At 39.9% G+C, this 21899-nt stretch overlaps 1 protein-coding gene across 1 annotated transcript in view; it reads right to left on the bottom strand.

Moving 5' to 3' along the window:
* Positions 1–820: 820 nt before the first annotated feature.
* LOC142150741 (uncharacterized) overlaps positions 821–21899 on the bottom strand; it is a 53510-nt gene continuing 32431 nt past the window's right edge. Inside the window, exons 4-9 of the mRNA XM_075205935.1 lie at positions 18389–18568; positions 14712–14766; positions 8337–8439; positions 7802–8055; positions 5116–5382; positions 821–1825 (exon numbers count right to left, since the gene is read on the bottom strand). Coding sequence (XP_075062036.1) covers positions 1161–1825; positions 5116–5382; positions 7802–8055; positions 8337–8439; positions 14712–14766; positions 18389–18568 — 1524 coding nt within the window. The 3' untranslated portion in view covers positions 821–1160. The remainder of the gene's footprint in view (positions 1826–5115; positions 5383–7801; positions 8056–8336; positions 8440–14711; positions 14767–18388; positions 18569–21899) is intronic.

Raw genomic sequence — 21899 nt, 5'->3', positions numbered from 1 at the left:
GACAAAATAGGGTCTGGTACACAGGATATCAGGCAGAATACTCAGACAAGCCAAGTTCGGTACACAGGAAGATCCAGCAGCACGTAGTCAGACAGACCAAGTTCGGTACACAGGAAGATAGAGCAGCACGTACTCAGACAGACAGAAATGGTACACAGAAGATCCAGCAGAAAGCACCACACAAGAAGCAGCATAAGAGAGTCAGACCCACAGCAACCAAGTTGCACTGACACTGAGCAAGTGTCAGTGCCGAGATTTTATAGAAGCAGATTTCAAAAAACCCGTTCCGATAGCCGAGTCATGTGCTGATCGCAGCACGGAGGAGAGAGCACTGGAATGAGGAAAGGTAAAATCGTTACAGGATCCTTCTATGGTGTTATAACATGAATGGGTGCCCCATTTTATACATTTTTCTAGTGCTTTACTGTACAATCAATGTGTGTGATGAGGGTAAGAAAATGTTTCACATTACTCTCTGAAAACCAGAATAACACTGGGAGCCTGGAGGTAATTAACAGTTTATACTATTCTCTCAATTTTTTCTGCTTTCTTTTTCACCAGAGTAGACACAACATCTACCAACCTAAAAGATTGAGGCCTAGGGACAAGGACAAACAGAACAGGCCTACTGACTTATGAAGGGATAAACTTCACCTAAACAGCATTCTCCTTACATTTAGATGTATAATTACAGGCTTGGCTTAGTATGCCAAATACCCTCCAATGAGAGGTCTGGACACACGGTGCAGCTTCTTCAGTAACAAGATGTAACATTTAGATGCTGACTACCTGGTCGCTAACTTTAAACACCTGCATGTCATTGGGATTTATACATAAATATTTATTGCATTATTTTTGGACATATAAAATGTTTTGAACTGACCATTACAGACATCTTAAGCAGTGGTGGAAGTGAAAAATGTAAGTGAGTGGAATTTGATATTTTTACAATGAAGGCAGTAGGAGAAGTGGCAGTATGGCATATCACTGCAGACCATCCCACTTTGACCACTTATCTTGAGAATAAAAACAAACACAATTTAACAGTCAATCTTATTGGCTTATATTTGGGCTGATTTTTTTTTTATATGTCTTGCCGACTAGTCCGAATTTCTTTTACCATTCTGGGCTTCATCCTTTTAAGGCAGTTCCAAAATATGTTATACATCTTGTTTGTCATTTTCTTCCCAAACAGTTTCAGTTTCTTCTATTTTAAAATCTTCAACTGATGTCTCTATTTTCCCTGGGGTCGATTTCTGGGATTTTACATTAACTTTCAAAGTTTTTCCTCTGATCTCTTCATTTGGGTACTGATCTTCTGGCAATGTAGTGTTTACTTTTGTTTCATCAGCAACATCCTTATTTACAAAGATATTTCTGTTAGTTGCTTTGTTGATTTTATTAGTTTGCTGTAGACTTTGATTTTTGAAAGCAGTTACTTCACCTTCACTGTTGTCTACAGAGTAGTTGGCTTTTCCAACCTGAGTTTGGTTACTTTTGCTTGATTCCAAGGTCTGAACTGAATCTGGAATCTTTTCATTATTTTTCCTTAGTTGCTGTAGGGTCTGTTTTTGACCTTCCGCAGTATTATTTGTAATGTGTAATATTTCTTTTAATACTGATTTTTCACTGGCCATATCATTATCATTTTCACCTTCTTGAGGCTCTTTCTTTTGTGATCTAAGCACCTTCTTCTCGTCTGGGCTGTATATTTTCTCCTGTGTTGTAACAACCTCTTGATCATTCCCAGTGCTTGCAATATTCTTGGCTTCAGACCCCAATGCTTGGAATGCCTGTTTCCCCTTTTGGCTGCTTTGTCTGTCATCTAAAATTAAATACATTAAGGAATCATTACTATTTGGTGCTTGCTTCAAAAATGAGTGTTAGTGTTACTTTTTTCATATATAGTTAATAATATGCTGGGACTGGCAGACTTTAGCCTGGGGGGCAAGCACAGTGCACTAGCCCATAAGTAGCGGCCCATTCTTAAAGGGTGTTTTTTGGTACAATATATATTTATAAATGAAAAATCTTAAATAATAAAAATAAATAATGCAACAAAAAGCAAACCTCACTTTATATTGTATTTTATTTTATATGTTTCTTCTTCCTACAGCACCTTTTAATTTTTTACATAGCTGGCTGATTATAATGGAATTTATCAAATGCCAGCAAAGGGCTTGTTTTTCCTTTGCCCTATATACCAACAGGGTTATTAATTGTTTCAGAGTTAACCTAAACCAAATAATATTAGGGGTGGTACTGGGAGGAGCAGTGGAGAACTAGGTGTCAATCTGACACCCTGGCCCAGAACTGGATTAAGGCTCTGGGGGGCACAGGGCACTTTAGACAGAGTAATCCCTATGATGTAACTTTGGTATCATTTTAAACAAATACACAGGCAATACTGTGTGCATTTCTGTTAGGTGCCCACAGTTCTGCCTTCACGAACAGTACACTGTGAAGTGGGACATACCTCCCAACTGTCCTAAGCGAAACAGTCACCCAAATTCGGTACTGGCCCACCATATTCAGGACAGTTGAAAGTCTGTCCTGCTCTCTCCTACCTGTTCTTGTCACTTTCACCACTTGTGGCTGCTGGTTTCTTTAGCTCATTTGCTGCTTGTCTGAATTCTGGATTGTTGGATGCCCTATTTGGAAAAAAAATGGGTACATAAAAATTAAAAAAACTCCAACCAGCTCCTTAGTTAAATCAATAGCACCCACTTTTTATAATTAGGCCTCCCTCCAGCCCCAACATTAAAATGATAATATTCACATTTGCTAAATAGATCTATTTCCCTCAAACCAACTGTGACATTAAATATCAAACAAATATAATAAATATAGCTATTTCCATCCAATCAGCCCCAACATTAAATTAATAGTATGCCCATTTAATAAATAAACCAATTTCTCTCCCTCCAAACAGCCCCAGCAATAAATTAAATAGCACTTACGTTTAAGAAATATAACCATTTCCCACAACCATCCCCGGGATTAAATAATTCATATTCATATTTAATAAATAGCCCTCCTTCCCATAATCAGTCCCATATTCAATTAATATCCCCAAACCACCCCTGCATTAAATTAAAGGTCCTGTCACCTAACCTTAAATTAATTGGTCCCACTATTAAATGAAATATCCCCACAAATAAATTAAATTGCCTGACAAATAAAATACAATTCATTAAATAATTACCTCCCCATATGCACTCCACCATTAAATAGCCTACCTCCTACACCTCATACACTATATTACCATAGTGGCCCCCACGCATACACACACACAATGTATTATTAACATAGTGCCCCCCACACACATGCACTGTATTAACATAGTGCCCCCCCCCACATACACACACACACACACACACTGTATTAACATAGTGGCCCTCACACACACACTCACACACACTGTATTAACATAGTGGCTCCCACACACACACACACACACAATGTATTAATATAGTGGCCCCACTCACACAGACACACACACAGACACACAGACACACACACACACACACACACACACTGTATTAACATAGTGGCCCCCACCCACACACACAATATTAACATAGTGGCCCCCACTCTCACACAATTTATTAACATAGTGGCCCCCACTCACAAACACACAATGTATTAATATAGTGGTCCCACTCACACAGACACACACACGCACACTGTATTAACATAGTGGCTCCCACACACACACACACACACACTGTATTAACATATTAGCCCAAACACACACACACACACTATTAAAATAGCGGCGCGCACACAATATTAACATAACACTTATACTAACATCACACACACACACTTAGCTTATTCCCACCGAGCGCGCTGTTTGCACCTGTCCCGTGTTGCACATCCCATGTGACAGCTGAGCTCTCAGGGGGGCTGGATCAGGAGGATTTGTGGCCAATAAAGAAGGTGGCTGGTCCCGGAGGAGGGGCCAGCCACCAAGCAACAGACTTGGGCCGGTCGCTCCACCGGCCCAAAATAGACTTTTTCTATCCGGTCCAGGTGGCATGTGCCCTGCCCCCCAGCCCAGCCCGCCCCTGGTAATATGTACATATCTTACTAGTGCAAAATCTATTCTCTGTGTATAGTCAAAATGATTATTCCAAAATGAGCACATTTAAATGGGTTTTACAGTTTTGGAGGGAAGTCTACACAGCACTGTCCTGAAGGGGAGTTCAAGTGGCAAATGCAATAGGGAGTGGTGCCACAAATCACATAATTTTGGCCCTGTTTCTGCAATGAAATGTTGCATCTGCAACATTCCAGGAGAGTAAGCAAGTATGATTGCAATTATAGCAGGTCCGATACTGGTATTCGGCAGTCATACGGTCAGGAGCTGGCTGTCATTTCAGCCACTGTGTCAGCTCCCCCCACTCTTTTTTAATTTCAGAAAACCTTCTTTATATATTATTGAATTTTTAGCTTATCGGTTTTCACAAATCAATCACCTTAAATGTAGCCCTTGTATTTAGTAGCATTAGCCATTTTGATGTAACACAAGCCTAAACTGCATGTTGTCTGTAGGTTATCAGTAGTATTCACAAATATATTTGCACATCTTTCATTGACTTCTTGGAATGAAGGATAAATGTAATACTGTAAGACACTTTTGAACAATTTTAGTAAATAACCATATGTGCAAATTATCATTAATATCATAGCAGCCAATCAGACATCAGTATTATCTGTATTGTGCAAGTTAAATAATGAAATAAAAAATCTTATTGGTTTCTGTGGGTTTAGTGCAGATTTGCACCTTTGAACAATGTTAATAAATAACTCTCTCTAATATTTTATGAATGTGACCTTATGTTTTACTTTGTATTCCAGGAATATATATATTTATTTTATTTATTTTTTTGGGTCAGTGTTGAGCAAATATGACATATACAATTGTGAACGTTGCAAGTCATATTTTCATATATGATCAATTTAGGTTTAGCATCCTATTACATCTCTGGTATGGATATCACCAGTAACCCCTGATTGTGCATCTAAATTGCTATAACAGTAATTCATAGAATATATTTTCTTTGTATCATTATTATGTGTTACAAAATTTTTTAAGAATTCAATTCTTACCTGACTGTAAAAGTGTAACAAAAACATCTCCAGGATGTGGAGCTAGAAAAATATCTTCAGTTTCATTTATACCAGTAATTTCATCATCATTTCCACCTTCTTGAGACTTTTTCTTTTGTGATTTCATTACTTTTTCCTCTCCTGTTCTGTATATTTCCTCCTGTGCTCTAACATCCTCTTGGTCATCCCCAGTGCCCGTTGTGCTTTTGTCTTCATATTCTGATGCTTGCAATTCCTGTTTGACATTCAGGCTGCTTTGTTTGTCATCTAAAATTATATACAATCATTACTAGTTTTTGCTGACTGCAAAAATCATTGTTAGTGTACCTGATTTCAGATATAGTTAGTAATATTCATCTATGCTAAGAGTGCAAAAGCTATTCTATGTGTATAGTTAAATTGCTTAATCTAATGTGAGCACAGTTATAGGGGGTTTTTTTTCCAGGGGAAATCACACAACACTCTCTGTAACCCATCAGTGCAGCTCCCCTCCCTGGAACCCCTACCATTTTGACATTGTAGCTCTTTTCAGTTCTCATTTGTACTAATGATTCCTGATGAAGTTCTGGTGTAAGTACTGCTGGAGAGGCAAAAAAGAGGGGGATTAAAGGCACTGACTGAAATTTCAGCTGGCTTCAGGCTAGATGAGTCCTGCAGTCAACCACTCAGGGCCGACGCTTCCATTAGGCAGCGTTAGGCAGCTGTCTAGGGTGCCTTGCTCTGGGGGCGCCACTGGGGCCAGATATAAATGTTAATAATGTCTCTGAATGAGACATTATCAGTCCACGTAATGTTAGCGGCAGCCTCAGGCATAATTAAGTGACCTCCAATGCTACTAGCCGCCGCACATCTCAAGACCCAGAATCTGTAATTGAGTCATTCCACAGCAGCGCAGCAATGAACCCTCTCCTCACTGCTGCCTAGCTATTCTCCTCCCACAGAGGAACTTATGAAGGAGCAATGGTGTCCAATCAGGGCGACATAGGCGCTGAGTAAATGCAGGCGCTCCAGGTGTCAGCAGTTGCGGGAGTACCGCTACTGGCTCATCGAGGGATCTGTGAACCAGGGAAAGGATGGGAGATTCTGCAATGTTGGAGACAGCTTCAGAAGCGGGACTTCAGCAGAAGCTCAATTGTGTGTGCAGCCAGTGCACCCAATTAATATTTGTCCTTGCTACACTCAGCTGCAGCCTGAAGGAAACCCAGAGAGCTGAAAGTCCAGCAGGGGAGGTGCTGTGGTAGCAATTAAAGTGACAAAAGGGTCAGCTCTGTTCAGCTTACTGGACTTAGAAATTGAAGACACTTGGAGTGTAAGGTAAGTAGAGTTGTGTATGTGTTACATCAAAAGCAATGCAACATGACAGCACTATCACGGGTACCTCTGTCCCCCTGCCACCCTGCCCATGTGTCCCCCTGCCACCTTGCCCATGTGTGCCTCTGTCTCCTTGCCCATGTGTGCCTCTGTCCCCTTGCCCATGTGTGCCTCTGTCCCCCTGTCACCCTGCCCATGTGTTCCTCTGTCCCCTTGCCCATGTGTGCCACTGTCTCCCTGCCAACCTGCCCATGTGTGCCCCTGCCACCTTGCCCAAGTGTGCCTCTGTCCACTTGCCCATGTGTGCCTCTGTCCTCCTGCCACCCTGCCCATGTGTGCCAATGTCCCTTTGCCCATGTGTGCTTTTGCCCCCCTGTACCCTTGCCATGTGTATCTTGCCCATCAGTGCCTCTGTCCACCTGTCCCCTTGCACATGTGTCCCCCTTCCACCCTGCCCATGTGTGCCTCTGTTTTCCTGCCACCCTGCCCATGTGTGCCTCTGTCACCCTGCCACATGTGTGGGCATGTGTGTCCTTGCCCATGTATGCCCCTGTCCCCTTACCCATGTGTGCCTCTGTTCCCTTGCCCGTGTATGTCTCTGTCTCCTTGCCCATGTGTACCTCTGTACCCCTGCCCGTGTGTGCCTCTGTCCCCTTGCCCGTGTGTGCCTCAGCCCCCTTGTCCCCTTGCCTGTGTGTGTGCTTTTGTCCCCTTGCCCGTGTGTGCCTGTGTCCCCTTGCCTGTGAGTACCTTTGGCAAATATGGACACTGTAAAACACTTTATTATTTACTAAAATTGCTAAAAGGTGCAAATCTTCATTAATAGTATAACAGCCAATAAGACTTTAGTATTATCTGCATTGTCCAAGGTAGACAATTAAAGCAAATATCTGATTTATTGATGTGGGTTTGGTGCAGATTTGAACAATGTTAATAAATTACAGTTATATTTTTCCTTTGTATGTGACCCTTTGTACTCAAGACTTCCTGTTTATTAAACCAAATGAAAACCATTGTAGAGAACTAGCGGTTGTTAAGACTCAATCGCCAGGCCCCAAAGCAAAATACCATGATTCTAGCTTGCCCTCAGATGAAATGTGAATACTTTCATTTGGTCACTGTCACTAAGTTTCCCTAACTTAGCAACATGTATATTTGTGAATGTTGAAAAACATGCTTTTATATCATATCAGCTTAAGTTTAGTGCCCTATTACATTGCGGGTCTGCAAAACACCAGTGAACTTATGAAGCCATCATGGCTGTTCTGGGCAACCACTGTGCATCTGATTGAAGTTGACAGTAATTGATAGATATTTTTTCTCTGCTTCATAATTATATTTGATTCAAATATATTTGCAAAAATGTATCTCTTACCTGTCTGAAATCTAGGGCTATCTGTAGTCGGCAGAGTAAGGAATCTTTCCATCTCAGATTTCTTATTTGTATTAGAAGTATCTTCAGGATGTGGAACTAGAGAAGAATCTTTAGTTTCAGTTATTTTAGTAACCGACTGCACTGTAACTCCATTAATTAAATCATTTTTCTTGGTGAACTCTGGTTTTGTTTGAAACTTGATCCTTTTGTTACATAGTTCACTCATCATATTGATAACATTCATGCACTGAGTCCTTTAAAGAAAAAAAAAAAAAGTATAGACTTTAGATAAGCTAAAAAGTAAAACGACACTAAATACTTTAATGTAATGGTGAAGCAGGGAATGCAGAAAAAAATTAAATATGATCATATGAACATATATATATATATATATATATATATATATATATATATATATATATACACATCAAGGTGCACTCAGTGCTCATTAATAAAATCAGAACACAGAAAGCTGTGCAAAGTCCATAAAAACCAAGCACTATAACAATTTTTTATTTCTTCATTTTCAACTTACGATTGGGTAGAAAATTTTTCCAGAAGCTTTGACTGATTTTTTTGAAACTGCTCCATAAGTGAGACAAGATGCTGAAAACGTTGCTGCAAACTTTCATACTGATCTGTAGATATATAAATCATAACATTATTTTTATTAAAAAGACATGTTTATCTACTTTTGTAATATATTGAATTATCTTAGATGTAATACACATTGTACACAAAGTTCCTATTAAGAAAAATATTTTATTATAATATAGTTTTCAAAATCCAAACAAGAGAGATTTTTCGTTTCTCCAAAGAACTTTACTACTGCCAAATCTCACTTATACTCGCACATGGAAAATTACTCATAATCTGTCATAGCCATATTCATTAACCCCATTCGGCACTGAGGCCTTTCTCCCTCCTGTGCTCAGCCTGTTTTGTTACTTTGTGGGCTGGTCCCATTCCAGCATCAATATTTTGTTTATGCAGTAACCAAATAAATTATACCTTTTTTTTTCTTCCAGAAGACTGATTTTTTGTGTAGTTTTCCTAGAAAACTACCCAAAAATGGCAGAAAAGTGAGTATTTTTTAAATTGAAATTGCAAGAAAATGAACTAAAAACAAATGTGTATATTTTTGTAAACACCACCAACAGATACTTTGGGGTTCTTGCTATGTCATCAATCCACCTTCAAAAGCAGCATAAAGCAGGATTGGGTGGTCCCACATTTGCATTGAATATATTAGTGCTGAAGATATGAGTAGCAGATAATTTGACGGTTGCCATTCAGTCAATGTTATCAACACTGCAATCAACCCCCAACTTTGCGACTTGTGTTATTTTCATGCAGTTTTAAAAAAGCTAACACAATTATTACAACAGTTATTACTTATTGAAGAAGAAATATCATCTATACATTTGTGCTCCTCCCTCTATGAGTCACAAATGCCCATATGCATTATTTAAATTAGCTGCAGAAGTAGGTGTAGGCAGAAGTTCCTGTGACACTGTTTTCATGTGATCAGAGTCAATGTAATTAAGCTGGCTCCTGATGATGTCACAGCATGTTCTGCTACTGTCAGAACATTGGCTGTCCACTCACACTCATTTTCATGAATATTCATAGGTGTCCAGAAAACGGCTAACTAAATGCTGGCGTGTAAAAGTGTGAATATAGAAGAAACTATACAGCTGTAATGCACAGTAAATGTAAACATAACTTTAGTTATTTGTTATCTGTTCAAAGATCTGTTTATTTTGGAGTTTTTTTATACATGACATTCTTTAAATACGTTTAGCTGAAATTCTTTCATTTGAATAGTATTATTGCAATGTTCACTGTTGTCAAATACAATTATGCAGAAAATAAGGTTCTATATACTTATCTCTTAAATTGTACTGATCATTCATATAAATATAAAATGCACTGTTGGTGCAGATAACTGTGAGAAAATGTTTGATCTCAATGTTGTTTGGAATAGTTTCTCTCATACAGTACTAAATGTCCTTGTCTGTATTGTAAATTCAGTCGCATCATTGTCTGTCAATGTCCTTTAATGTCTTTTTTTATATACGGATTTTCATAGTTATTGAAATATTAGGATCAGATTTCCCCTTTGACTGTGAACAATAAATGCATGGAAATAGATTGGCACCATTAGATCAACAAATGATGCAGACAAACAGAGCCAGCAAAGTGTTAACGTACTATGACATACAGTAGATCAGATCCATTTATGGGCTAACAAGCAGAAATGTAGCAGCTGTGTAAATATACAATCAGGTCAGGGACAGGCTTTTAGTCTGAGAGAGACATAATTTGCTCCCAAGCACATTTATAGTAACCAAAATAGAATCAAATGTTATCTATCATGAAAAACTGTCTGCTCGGATTAGACAATTTAATTGGATCTACAATCATGCTGCTCTTGCAATACATTGCCATTTACAGTATGCAAAATGTAATTTTCCATGTTTGTATTTCTTCGATAAGTAGGGCTCTCATGTGCCCTGGTTTTTCCCAGGACAGTCCTGCTTTTCAACCAGAAATGCTTTCTCCATAAATCAGAGTCCTGATTCATACAGTTATCAGGACATGTAGCAATAGGCTCCTATAACTGTTATTTTACAGTTATCTGTCGTATAAAAAGAAGTACGGCTTGCATTATAGCCTGAGCAAATATTAGGTCAAATGGATGTCCCTAATTTTGCATTTAAAAATAATGGGAGCCCTATTTATAAGTCTTATACATATATTGGTACCAGAAATGTGACATTGCTGGTAAGTTGAAAATGACTGGATTGGCAGGCTACATTTTCAAGATTAGATAAAATAGATGTGCAATTGCCTACTTATGTGTTTTATTTCATTAGAGGGGCATGGCCCAGCACGGCTTATTATTACAGTCAAACACAAGAACAAGGGTGGGCTAGGGGGCAGGGTGAGCAGGGCCATAGCCCAAGGCGCTGTGGTGATTTGGTTGCTGCTTGTCACCTGTGTTATAGGGGTGGACGATATACTGGTATTATAATAATACCACAGTAAAGTCAGTGAAAGAGGAGGGAAGAGCTAGAAAGTGGAGGGGAATAGAAAAGGACAAGACGAGTAAGCTGTTGGGGAGAGAAGGAAGGTAATTTGTTTGTGTAATCTAAAATATGTATTTATATACACTCACAGGTCTTCAATCAAAAGTGAAGTTTAACCTACAAAAGTGTCAAGCAGAGTGTGCCAATGTTTCAGCCAGTTGGTGACCTAGTGGAGGCATGGACGTGAAGACCTTTGAAAGTGTTCCACTAAATTGATATTAGTTGCGATACATTTTGTTATCACAATAAACTTAACATTGTTATCTGATGGCATGGTGCATTCTACATGAAGCTGGCTATTATGCAGAGTGATTATGCATTGCCACATCAATTGATAGAGTGATTCTACACAGCTAACAGGGTCAAGTGAATACTGTGGGGGGTTTTGAAAGTCAGGGACCAGTATACTTTAATTGTTTATGTGTTTTCTTGTTTGGCACACAATGCCACTCGCAGCGATAAGAGAGTAATAGTTGATCTATTTATCAAATTAAGTCATCCTGGGACAGCTGCTCTGATAAGGAGGTGCCGTGGCAAATAGTGTTATACTTTTGCCACTTGCTGATCACAGCTGCAAAAGAGTATACTTCTGAGTTCTGTCAAGGTCTATTCATTGAACATGTACATACAGTCATAAAACTGTGTAAATCCTCCTTACAGAACACAATCGATTTTACACCGCACCAAGCTTTAAACCCCTTGAAGGTCAATTACGTAAATAATGTTTAATCATATAGGGGAGGTGCTCCAATACTATGTATCAGCTATTAATATTAGAAAAAGAGAGAAAGAAAGAAAGGAATAGTATTTTGTGGGCACTCTTTTATACAAATGGTTGTGATATATTGGTATTATAAAAACAAATAAACTTTATTGTTGATTATATTAAAAATTGTCACAGCGAAATATTAAAAATGATGAATGTGATATTGAAACCTGTAATAATTCAGTTAAAAAGGTAGAATACTACTAAGCTGGCTTGCTGCTATTAATCTATGTGATTAGCGGCTAACGAGTATAATAGTTATACTCGTTAATATTCAGAATCTTAACAAAATCTTGAAAAAGAGAATCCTGACCGTCCCATAGTATTAAAACGTCATCAATGTAGCATAGCCATAGTATTACATGATTTGTATATTCTTCATTCTGAGCACAAAATACATATTCCCTTTCCCACCAGCCCAGAAATAAATTGGCATAGGTGGGAGCACAGGCTGTACCCATGGCTGTCCCCTGTATCTGCAAGAAGAATTTATCTTCGAATATAAAGTAATTTTTGGTTAAAACAAATTGTAATAGTTGTACAAGAAACTCATTGATGTTGTTCTGTTTCTCCATATTGAGAAAGTAACGTACAGCCTTGATGCCTAGATGGTGAGGGATATTAGTGTACAATGATTCCACATCTAGAGAGGCCTGTTAGTAGCTAGATCTTAGGTTGATTCTACCAGGAGCATTTAGAAACCAGCCTATTACAACCAAATAATAGAAAGGCATTATAAGTCTTTAGCTTCTATTCATTATTAAGTTATACCTATCGAAGTGATAACTAGGAATTTTGGTTTATAGACACCAATTAAGGGATTAAAGGGTTTATTCGTACCAAATAGTTTATCTGAACCATAGATCTATCCCATTCAACAGTGCCTTATTTATCAGCCTTAATTACGGATCCCTGCTGATATTTAGCAGCAGAGACCCACTATAGGAACTCCTAGTCATAGATTCATACCAATTGAGTGTACTCTATTATACTCGTTAGCCGCTAATCACATAGATTAATAGCAGCAAGCCAGCTTGGTAGTATAAATCCTCCTTACACCTGAAGAGGCAAAATGGGGGAGGGAAGGAGTAGGGAAACAGAGTCTGAGTACAGTAAGGGCATGTTAACGCAAATACGTCTCATGCAGATCTGCAGATACATCCGTCAGTAGGCTTATCATATTCTGGTGACTGAGGGCTGCTGCAAAGACCTGTGGTACTGCTGCTGATAATCATCGGCCCACACCTCTGCATTGTTTTTTTTTCTTGCATGCCACCCCAATTGTCCATATATTGTCTCTATATTAGACTTTAATTGCTATATCACTATTGTGAGATTTTAGACAGCTTACTATCCATCACAGGAACAGTGGATAAGGAATAAATTATAACTACAGCGAGATACATGCCATTGCTGTAAGACTTTATTCATTTTGGGATATTAACTCTATATATTCTCCTTCATTTTTCCTATTTAGAGACAATGATATAAGTCTCTTTATATCACTAATCCTATATTAGTGTGAATGCTATATTCAGACATAAATTATTTACTAAGAACCTGACCACAGAGCATTTTTGCAGTTGATCTGCAATTTTATTTCACTGTGTTTGTCTTGTTTTTAATATTTTGCTAGCTTTTTGGTTACTAAGATGATTTTTTATTTTTAATGATATTCAATAAAATTTAAGTTTTATTTAGCTTATATCTATCAAGCCATATACCGCTGAGTGCCTCATTTAGTCACCTTCTTTTTCTCTTTTAGTATTGATGCATTTCTGGTGCAAGGGTGCACGACTCAGGGATTCATCTATATTTTAGATACCCTGGGCAATGAGTTATATATCGATGAACTCATTATAGGATATATGGTTTTGGATTTACCTAGTGCGGATATGTTTCCTTTTTCTTTACTCAGCCATTTAGGTAACAGGGGGCGGACAGCTATCCTGAATATACAGTATGTGGTGTTAGGTGACACAACCTAGCAGCACCGCAACTCACCAAATTCTAAATGATCATCAAAGGATACCTATTACTTTCAAGAGGTCCTTCTGACTTGCACAGACAGTGGCACACCCCTGTGATCACAGAGTAAGTCACTGCCTCAGCTAGTCAAAAACCCTCTGTACAGGGTTAATTTATGCTGCCCAGATCAGTTCACACTCCCCAAGGTCAATTCATGGCCCTGAAACCAGATCAGTTTATTGTCTCCCCCAGATCAAATAATGCTCTCAAGTCAATTCATGCCCCCCCTCTAAATCATTGAATGCTCTCACTACCCTGCCCAGATCAATTTATGCCCTCCTGCCAATCAGTGTCCTAAGGTCAATTCATGCCCACCTCCTCTGAGCAATTAATGCACTCAGGTCTATTCATGCTTCCCAGGTCACATCATGTCTCGTCACCCTTTAAATTTGATTACCCCCCCCTCCGCAGCACCCTCCACATCAGTTTCTCCCCCACCACACTGCCTTCAATTCATTCCTCCTCCAGCAACTTCAATTCATTCTCAAACACCTTTAATTAAATTCTCTCCCTTCAATTCTCTTATCCCTGAGTATACTGCCCTTGAATTAATTTCTGGCCAGCAACCTCCGCTTCAGTTTATTTCTCTGTAAACCCTCAAAAGATTTCACCCCCATAACCCTGGTACACAATTAATTTCTACCCAAGCACCATCAATTTGAGTCTCATGCAGCACCCTGCACCTCAAATGTTTTTCTCTGAGCACCCTCAATACATTTTCCTCCACCACTCTTTCACTCAGTTAATTTCTCCCCCAACACTCCAAGTTTGTTTCTGTACTCCAAACTCCTCTCACTTCATATGTCCACGCTCCTCTCTCATCATTTTCTGTGATTATTTCTTCTTAATGTATAAAATACTATATATTGGTAGCAATAGTTTATACAACAAGTGTAGACACAATGTGACATATATTAGGCCCTTAGTGAACATTTGTATGTGTGCATTGGAAAGATATTGTTTTTAAAAAAAATTCTGTAGAGTCCTTTAAAAGTAAAATGTTTAAAACTCACAAAATTCTTACTTTTAGCTTCTATGATTGCATCATCCTTTAATGAAATAGTCTCAAGTAGCTCTTTCTGTAAGAAAATATATTCAAACAGTTATAAATGAAGATAATAATGAATGTTGCCAGTCTCTCTTATTGAAATGATAAAGGTATATTTATCTGCAGTATTCAAATAGTGTTGTTACACATGTTAATGTATTATTACACAGTGTATTGCTTTCTTAAAGCCAGCAGATGTCACTTTCAGTTAATGTATATGAATCTAAGGATAATGTATCGAGCTGTGCAAATGCTTCTTAAGAATTACAACTGCCTGCAATTGTAAAAATATCTGATTAATAACCGCAAAGAAAATTTTTGTCATTGTAATAGTATTATAGACTTCTATTACTGTCTGTTTCACCTGTAATTACTGATCTGTGGGAGCCTATGGAATAAGTGGAAAGTACAACATTGCTGGTCCTGTGTATATAGGTTTCTTTTAATTAAAACAATCCTGCATGGAGTTTTCCCCTCTTTAAAGTTCTACTTATAACATCCCTTGTGCTATCCAGCCTGGATTGATTGATGATTTTGGCAAAACAAAAACAATTGCAGATAGAAACAATCAAAATACACCTTATGTTTGAGCCCACACTGTATTGAAATTGGAACCTAATCAACCATGGTGCTCATGATACACTTTGAGGGTTCATTTAGTGTTGGACTTTTTTTGTGTAAGACAGTGGTTCCCAAATCTTTTCAGTTTGCGGCACCCTTAGAGTCTCCATAATTCTTTCAAGGCACCCATCCAAAATAATTACCGAGCAGTCCCGTATTTAAAGTATTTGAGTCAATATAACGTAATAAGTATTTAGGTCAGGACATAAATACTTAGTAAGTTGTTTGCAAAAATAATATACATAAATCCAAGGGAAAATAATATTTTCATATATTGTTTTCAATTATATTTCTGTCAAAGAATAATTTACAGCTAATATTAAGAGGAATAAGATCAAATAAAATAAAACAACAACATGTACAAAAAATCATCACACTGTGCCCCTTCACCTTTACACTGTGTCCCTTCATCCACACACTCTGTGCCCCTTCATCCACACACTCTGTGCCCCTCTTCAACCACACACACTCTGTGCCCCCTTCATCCACACACTGTCCCTCTTCATCCACACACTGTCTGCCCCGCTTCATCCTCACACTCTCTTCATACACACACTCTGCCCCTCTTCATCCACACACTGTCTGCCCCTCTTCATCCACACACTGTCTGCCCATCTTCATCCACACACTGTGCCCCTTCATTCACACACTTTGTGCCCCTTCATCCACACACTCTGTGCCCCTTCATCCACACACTCTGTGCCCCTCTTCATCCACACACACTCTGTGCCCCCTTCATCCAAACACTGTCTGTCCCTCTTCATCAACACACTGTCTGCCCCTCTTCATCCACACACTGTCTGCCCCTCTTCATCCACACACTCTGCCCCTCTTCATCCACACACTGTCTGCCCCTCTTCATCCACACACTGTCTGCCCCTCTTCATCCACACACTGTCTGCCCATCTTCATCCACTCACTGTGCCCCTTCATCCACACACTTTGTGCCCCTTCATCCACACACTCTGTGCCCCTTCATCCACACACTCTGTGCCCCTCTTCATCCACACACACTCTGTGCCCCCTTCATCCACACATTGTCTGTCCCTCTTTATCCACACACTCTGCCCCTCTTTATCCACACACTGTCTGCCCCTCTTCATCCTCACTGTCTGCCCCTCTTCATTCACACACTGTCTGCTCCTCTTCATCCACACACTGTCTGCCCCTTTTCATACACACACTCTGCCCCTCTTCATCCACACACTGTCTGCCCCTCTTCATCCACACACTGTCTGCCCATCTTCATCCACACACTGTGCCCCTTCATCCACACACTTTGTGCCCCTTTATCCACACACTCTGTGCCCCTTCATCCACACACACTCTGTGCCCCCTTCATCCAAACACTGTCTGTCCCTCTTCATCCACACACTGTCTGCCCCTCTTCATCCACACACTGTCTGCCCCTCTTCATCCACACACTCTGCCCCTCTTCATCCACACACTGTCTGCCCCTCTTCATCCACACACTGTCTGCCCCTCTTCATCCACACACTGTCTGCCCATCTTCATCCACACACTGTGCCCCTTCATCCACACACTTTGTGCCCCTTCATCCACACACTCTGTGCCCCTTCATCCACACACTCTGTGCCCATCTTCATCCACACACACTCTGTGCCCCCTTCATCCAAACACTGTCTGTCCCTCTTCATCCACACACTGTCTGCCCCTCTTCATCCACACACTGTCTACCCCTCTTCATCCACACACTCTGCACCTCTTCATCCAACACTGTCTGCCCCTCTTCATCCACACACTGTCTGCCCCTCTTCATCCACACATTGTGCCCCTCTTCATCCACACACACTCTGTGCCCCCTTCATCCACACATTGTCTGTCCCTCTTTATCCACACACTCTGCCCCTCTTTATCCACACACTGTCTGCCCCTCTTCATCCTCACTGTCTGCCCCTCTTCATTCACACACTGTCTGCTCATCTTCATCCAAACACTGTCTGCCCCTCTTCATCCACACACTGTCGGCCCCTCTTCATCCACACACTGTCTGCCCCTCTTCATTCTCACTGTCTGCCCCTCTTCATTTTCACTCTGCCCCCTCATTCATTCTTTTGCCCCTCTATTGCTGTTTCCTTTCACCTTCCCCTCCGTTTCTTTACTTACCATACTTGGCCTTCTTCTATTTCTTCTGTCTTCTCTTCTATCTTCTTACCAATGCGGCGGCACCCCGGGACCCAGCATCCTCTTCTGTCCTGCTGCTTCTCACTGAATATATGGAGGGAGGAGGATGCTGGGTCTCGGGTGCCGCCGGATTGGTAAGTTGTTTTTTGGTTTTTTTTGTGCCCTGACCGCAGCACCCCTGTGACAGCACCAGGGCAGCCCAGGGAGCCGTGGCGCACATTTTGGGAACCACTGGTGTAAGAAACAGATCTGCTTGTGTGCATCAAAAATACTGTCGGCTGGCGGGGTCAGTATGCAATCAGCCAATCACTGCTGCTGATAGTCATCATTATCATTGTGTACCGCTGCACCTGACTTCTAGCACCCGCAAGAGATACACCTCCCAAAAGGTGTATCTACAGATGTATGTACATGTATTGTGTTGCAATTACATGAACACCCCCTTGCTGCACTCACCCTATGCTTGCCTGCACCCATTCAACCTCCTCCTGGCATAAGGAGATGCAAGTTAACGGAACACAAAAATATATGTACAGGCTTATGGGTACGTGTTTTTAGTGTGCATGTGCGGTACAGGAGTGTATATCTTAAAAAAAAAACACCTATATCCAATTCAATGAGCCTCATAATATTTAGGCTAAAAAGTATTGTGAAAGGCATGCTCACCTCAATGAAATGCAAATAAAAAAACCTATACCTGTTCGATGAGTTAACAAAGCCAATACAGTGAAAGCTGTAATATAGCCACTTAGATTGGTAAATGGATCCATTACAGAAAGTCACAAGTAATACTATTGACATCTGTTTTTTCTGAAAAAAGTTCTAATTGTAATTCATAATTTGCCAGAAATTAATTTAATTAAAAAATACATTTTTGACTTATTTACCTTTTCTCTTTCAAAGTCTTCACTCTGCTGCTGTATTTGAAATTTCTGCATGTCTTTAAATCTCTTCATCTCTTTATTCGTAATTTCTAATTGTCTCTGTAAGTCACTTGCTTTACGTTGTATATTTGATCTCTCCGCTACAATATGCTGGCCTTGTCTTTCCATAAACACCATGTCTTCCTGAAACAATAAGAAAAAAATTATAGTTTTCAAGCATATTTGATTTGAAGTACGAAACCTTGCTTTCACATAGCTTTACAATCAATAATAAGCCTCACTGTTAAATTTAAACCTGTGGATTCTACCAGATTTTTTGGGAGTCTCCTGCATCTGAGCTCCTGTCTCCTTGTCTCACACCTTTCTCAAGAATCTCCTAGATTTTATGAGGCGGGGGACAAATCCCCCCCCCCCCCCGCCCCCCACCCAGTCTGCCCCTCTTCATACACACACTCTGATGACTTTGCAAAAGCAGCGGCTCTGTCAGGAATTGGCCACTGGTCATTCACCAATCAGGGATCTGGCTTTCTGATCAGTGGATGGCCAGTGCTATTTACCATACAAAGAGCCAGGACCAGTGTTGTTGTTATTTTGGCTTTCAAGCATTTCTCATAGTGAAGAGACTGGTCAATATGATGCTTTCTTTATTATATAAAGGTAATTAGAACATTCTCTATATTGTATATATGTCACTAGAATTATCTCTAATGTGTATTCATACCTGCCAACCGCCCCAATTTAGGCAGGACCGTTCTAATTTGAGGGCTCTGTTCCACCATCCTGATCAGGACAGCTATGTCCCACAGGTGGGAAATTTGGGAAGTATTGTATATTCACTGCTGCTTTGCATGGTAGAGTAGCGGTGAACGGGTGACATGCGGACTGGTGCTTACGACAATGGAGATGTTTGCAGGGGAGGGGGGGAGAATAGGAGACATATAGCGCTTTAAAAGCATTAGACATGCACTAAGGGGTGTGGCCACTCTTCAATTGTGATATGGCCACGCCCCCTGTCCCAATGCCAGATTCCCAAATGTTGGGAGGTTTTGTATTGTTTATTAGAATATGTGTTCGCTGAATCCTGGCCACATGGGGCTACATTTCATTTGATTACAGATAAAATTGGCTATGTGAAGCTATGCCTACATGTTGTTTTAACCACGCCCAAGGTCACTGCAAAACTTTCATTTTTTGTTGACATCTCTGAAATTTCCATTTTATTACATTATTTTTCATTGCGTGTGAACATGCAGTTATAAAAAAATGTTTGCAATCCTGAAGAAACTGTTTTATTATTTTATCTTTTGTATAGTATCTTTTGCATAGTCTCTGGCCTTTAAACAGGCTCCGACATAACCTGGCAATCTGATGACATTTTTCTTTACACCAGCTCAGGAGATACATGTTGCCTAAACCTGGTTAAGGTACTTTAACTGTACGTTGACACCCAAACAGTAGGCCTAATTTATAAACGACTGAGGCGCAATGGAAAATGCTTTTTAGCAGTACTGTGCGCCTCACATTCCATCAAAGCACACAGGCTTATGGAGAAAAATGGCAACATTTGCAAATTGCGTTTGACTTTGATGTAACATTTACACTTTTAAATCTTTGCACTTGTGTGCCTCTTTATGATTCAACACCTTCTAATTTGCAGAGACAACTCTTGGTATTTGGGAGTGTATGTGCACCTCAGTGCTGACCATATACACTATATGGACAAAAGTATTTGACCACACCCGTTAATTATTAGGGATGTGCACCGGCGACTTTTGAGGTCTCGTGTTTTGTGTTTTGGATCCGGATTTTCGTTATTTTTGAGGTTCGGATTTGTCTCGCAAAACACTTGACGAAAGGTCTCGGTTCGGATTTAAGGTATTGGATTCGGATTTTTTTTGAAAAAAACATAAAAAGTTTAAAAATCAAGTTTTTGGGCTTATTTTCACTCCTAGGCTATTATTAACCTCAATAACATTCAATAACAAGCATTTCCACTAATTTACAGTGTATTGTGAACACCTCACAATATAGTTATTAGTCCAAAACGTTGCAACAAGGTATCTTTCTGGACTGCGTAGAGGAGTGGGTCACCACAATATATATTAAAAACCCTGAACTTTTATGATTCGCACCAATAATTGTACCTGGACTGCGTAGAGGAGTGGGTCACCACAATATCTTAAAAACCCTGAACTTTTATGATTCGCACCAATAATTGTACCTGGACTGCGTAGAGGAGTGGGTCACCACAATATCTTAAAAACCCTGAACTTTTATGATTCGCACCAATAATTGTACCTGGACTGCGTAGAGGAGTGGGTCACCACAATATCTTAAAAACCCTGAACTTTTATGATTCGCACCAATAATTGTACCTGGACTGCGTAGAGGAGTGGGTCACCACAATATCTTAAAAACCCTGAACTTTTATGATTCGCACCAATAATTGTACCTGGACTGCGTAGAGGAGTGGGTCACCACAATATCTATTAAAAACCCTGAACTTTTATGATTCGCACCAATAAATGTACCTGGACTGCGTAGAGGAGTGGGTCACCACAATATATATTAAAAACCCTGAACTTTTATGAATCGCACCAATAAATGTACCTGGACTGCGTAGAGGAGTGGGTCACCACAATATATATTAAAAACCCTGAACTTTTATGATTCGCACCAATAAATGTACCTGGACTGCGTAGAGGAGTGGGTCACCACAATATATATTAAAAACCCTGAACTTTTATGATTCGCACCAATAAATGTACCTGGACTGCGTAGAGGAGTGGGTCACCACAATATATATTAAAAACCCTGAACTTTTATGATTCGCACCAATAAATGTACCTGGACTGCGTAGAGGAGTGGGTCACCACAATATATATTAAAAACCCTGAACTTTTATGAATCGCACCAATAAATGTACCTGGACTGCGTAGAGGAGTGGGTCACCACAATATATATTAAAAACCCTGAACTTTTATGATTCGCACCAATAAATGTACCTGGACTGCGTAGAGGAGTGGGTCACCACAATATCTATTAAAAACCCTGAACTTTTATGATTCGCACCAATAAATGTACCTGGACTGCGTAGAGGAGTGGGTCACCACAATATATATTAAAAACCCTGAACTTTTATGATTCGCACCAATAAATGTACCTGGACTGCGTAGAGGAGTGGGTCACCACAATATATATTAAAAACCCTGAACTTTTATGATTCGCACCAATAAATGTATCTGGACTGCGTAGAGGAGTGGGTCACCACAATATCTATTAAAAACCCTGAACTTTTATGATTCGCACCAATAAATGTACCTGGACTGCGTAGAGGAGTGGGTCACCACAATATATATTAAAAACCCTGAACTTTTATGATTCGCACCAATAAATGTACCTGGACTGCGTAGAGGAGTGGGTCACCACAATATATATTAAAAACCCTGAACTTTTATGATTCGCACCAATAAATGTATCTGGACTGCGTAGAGGAGTGGGCACTGGGCACCAC

Source organism: Mixophyes fleayi, chromosome 4 (assembly GCF_038048845.1).
Source record: "Mixophyes fleayi isolate aMixFle1 chromosome 4, aMixFle1.hap1, whole genome shotgun sequence".
Classification (NCBI taxonomy): Eukaryota; Metazoa; Chordata; class Amphibia; order Anura; family Limnodynastidae; genus Mixophyes; species Mixophyes fleayi.
The sequence above is the reverse complement of the archived record's forward strand: the minus strand, read 5'-3'. Positions and strand labels throughout refer to the sequence as shown.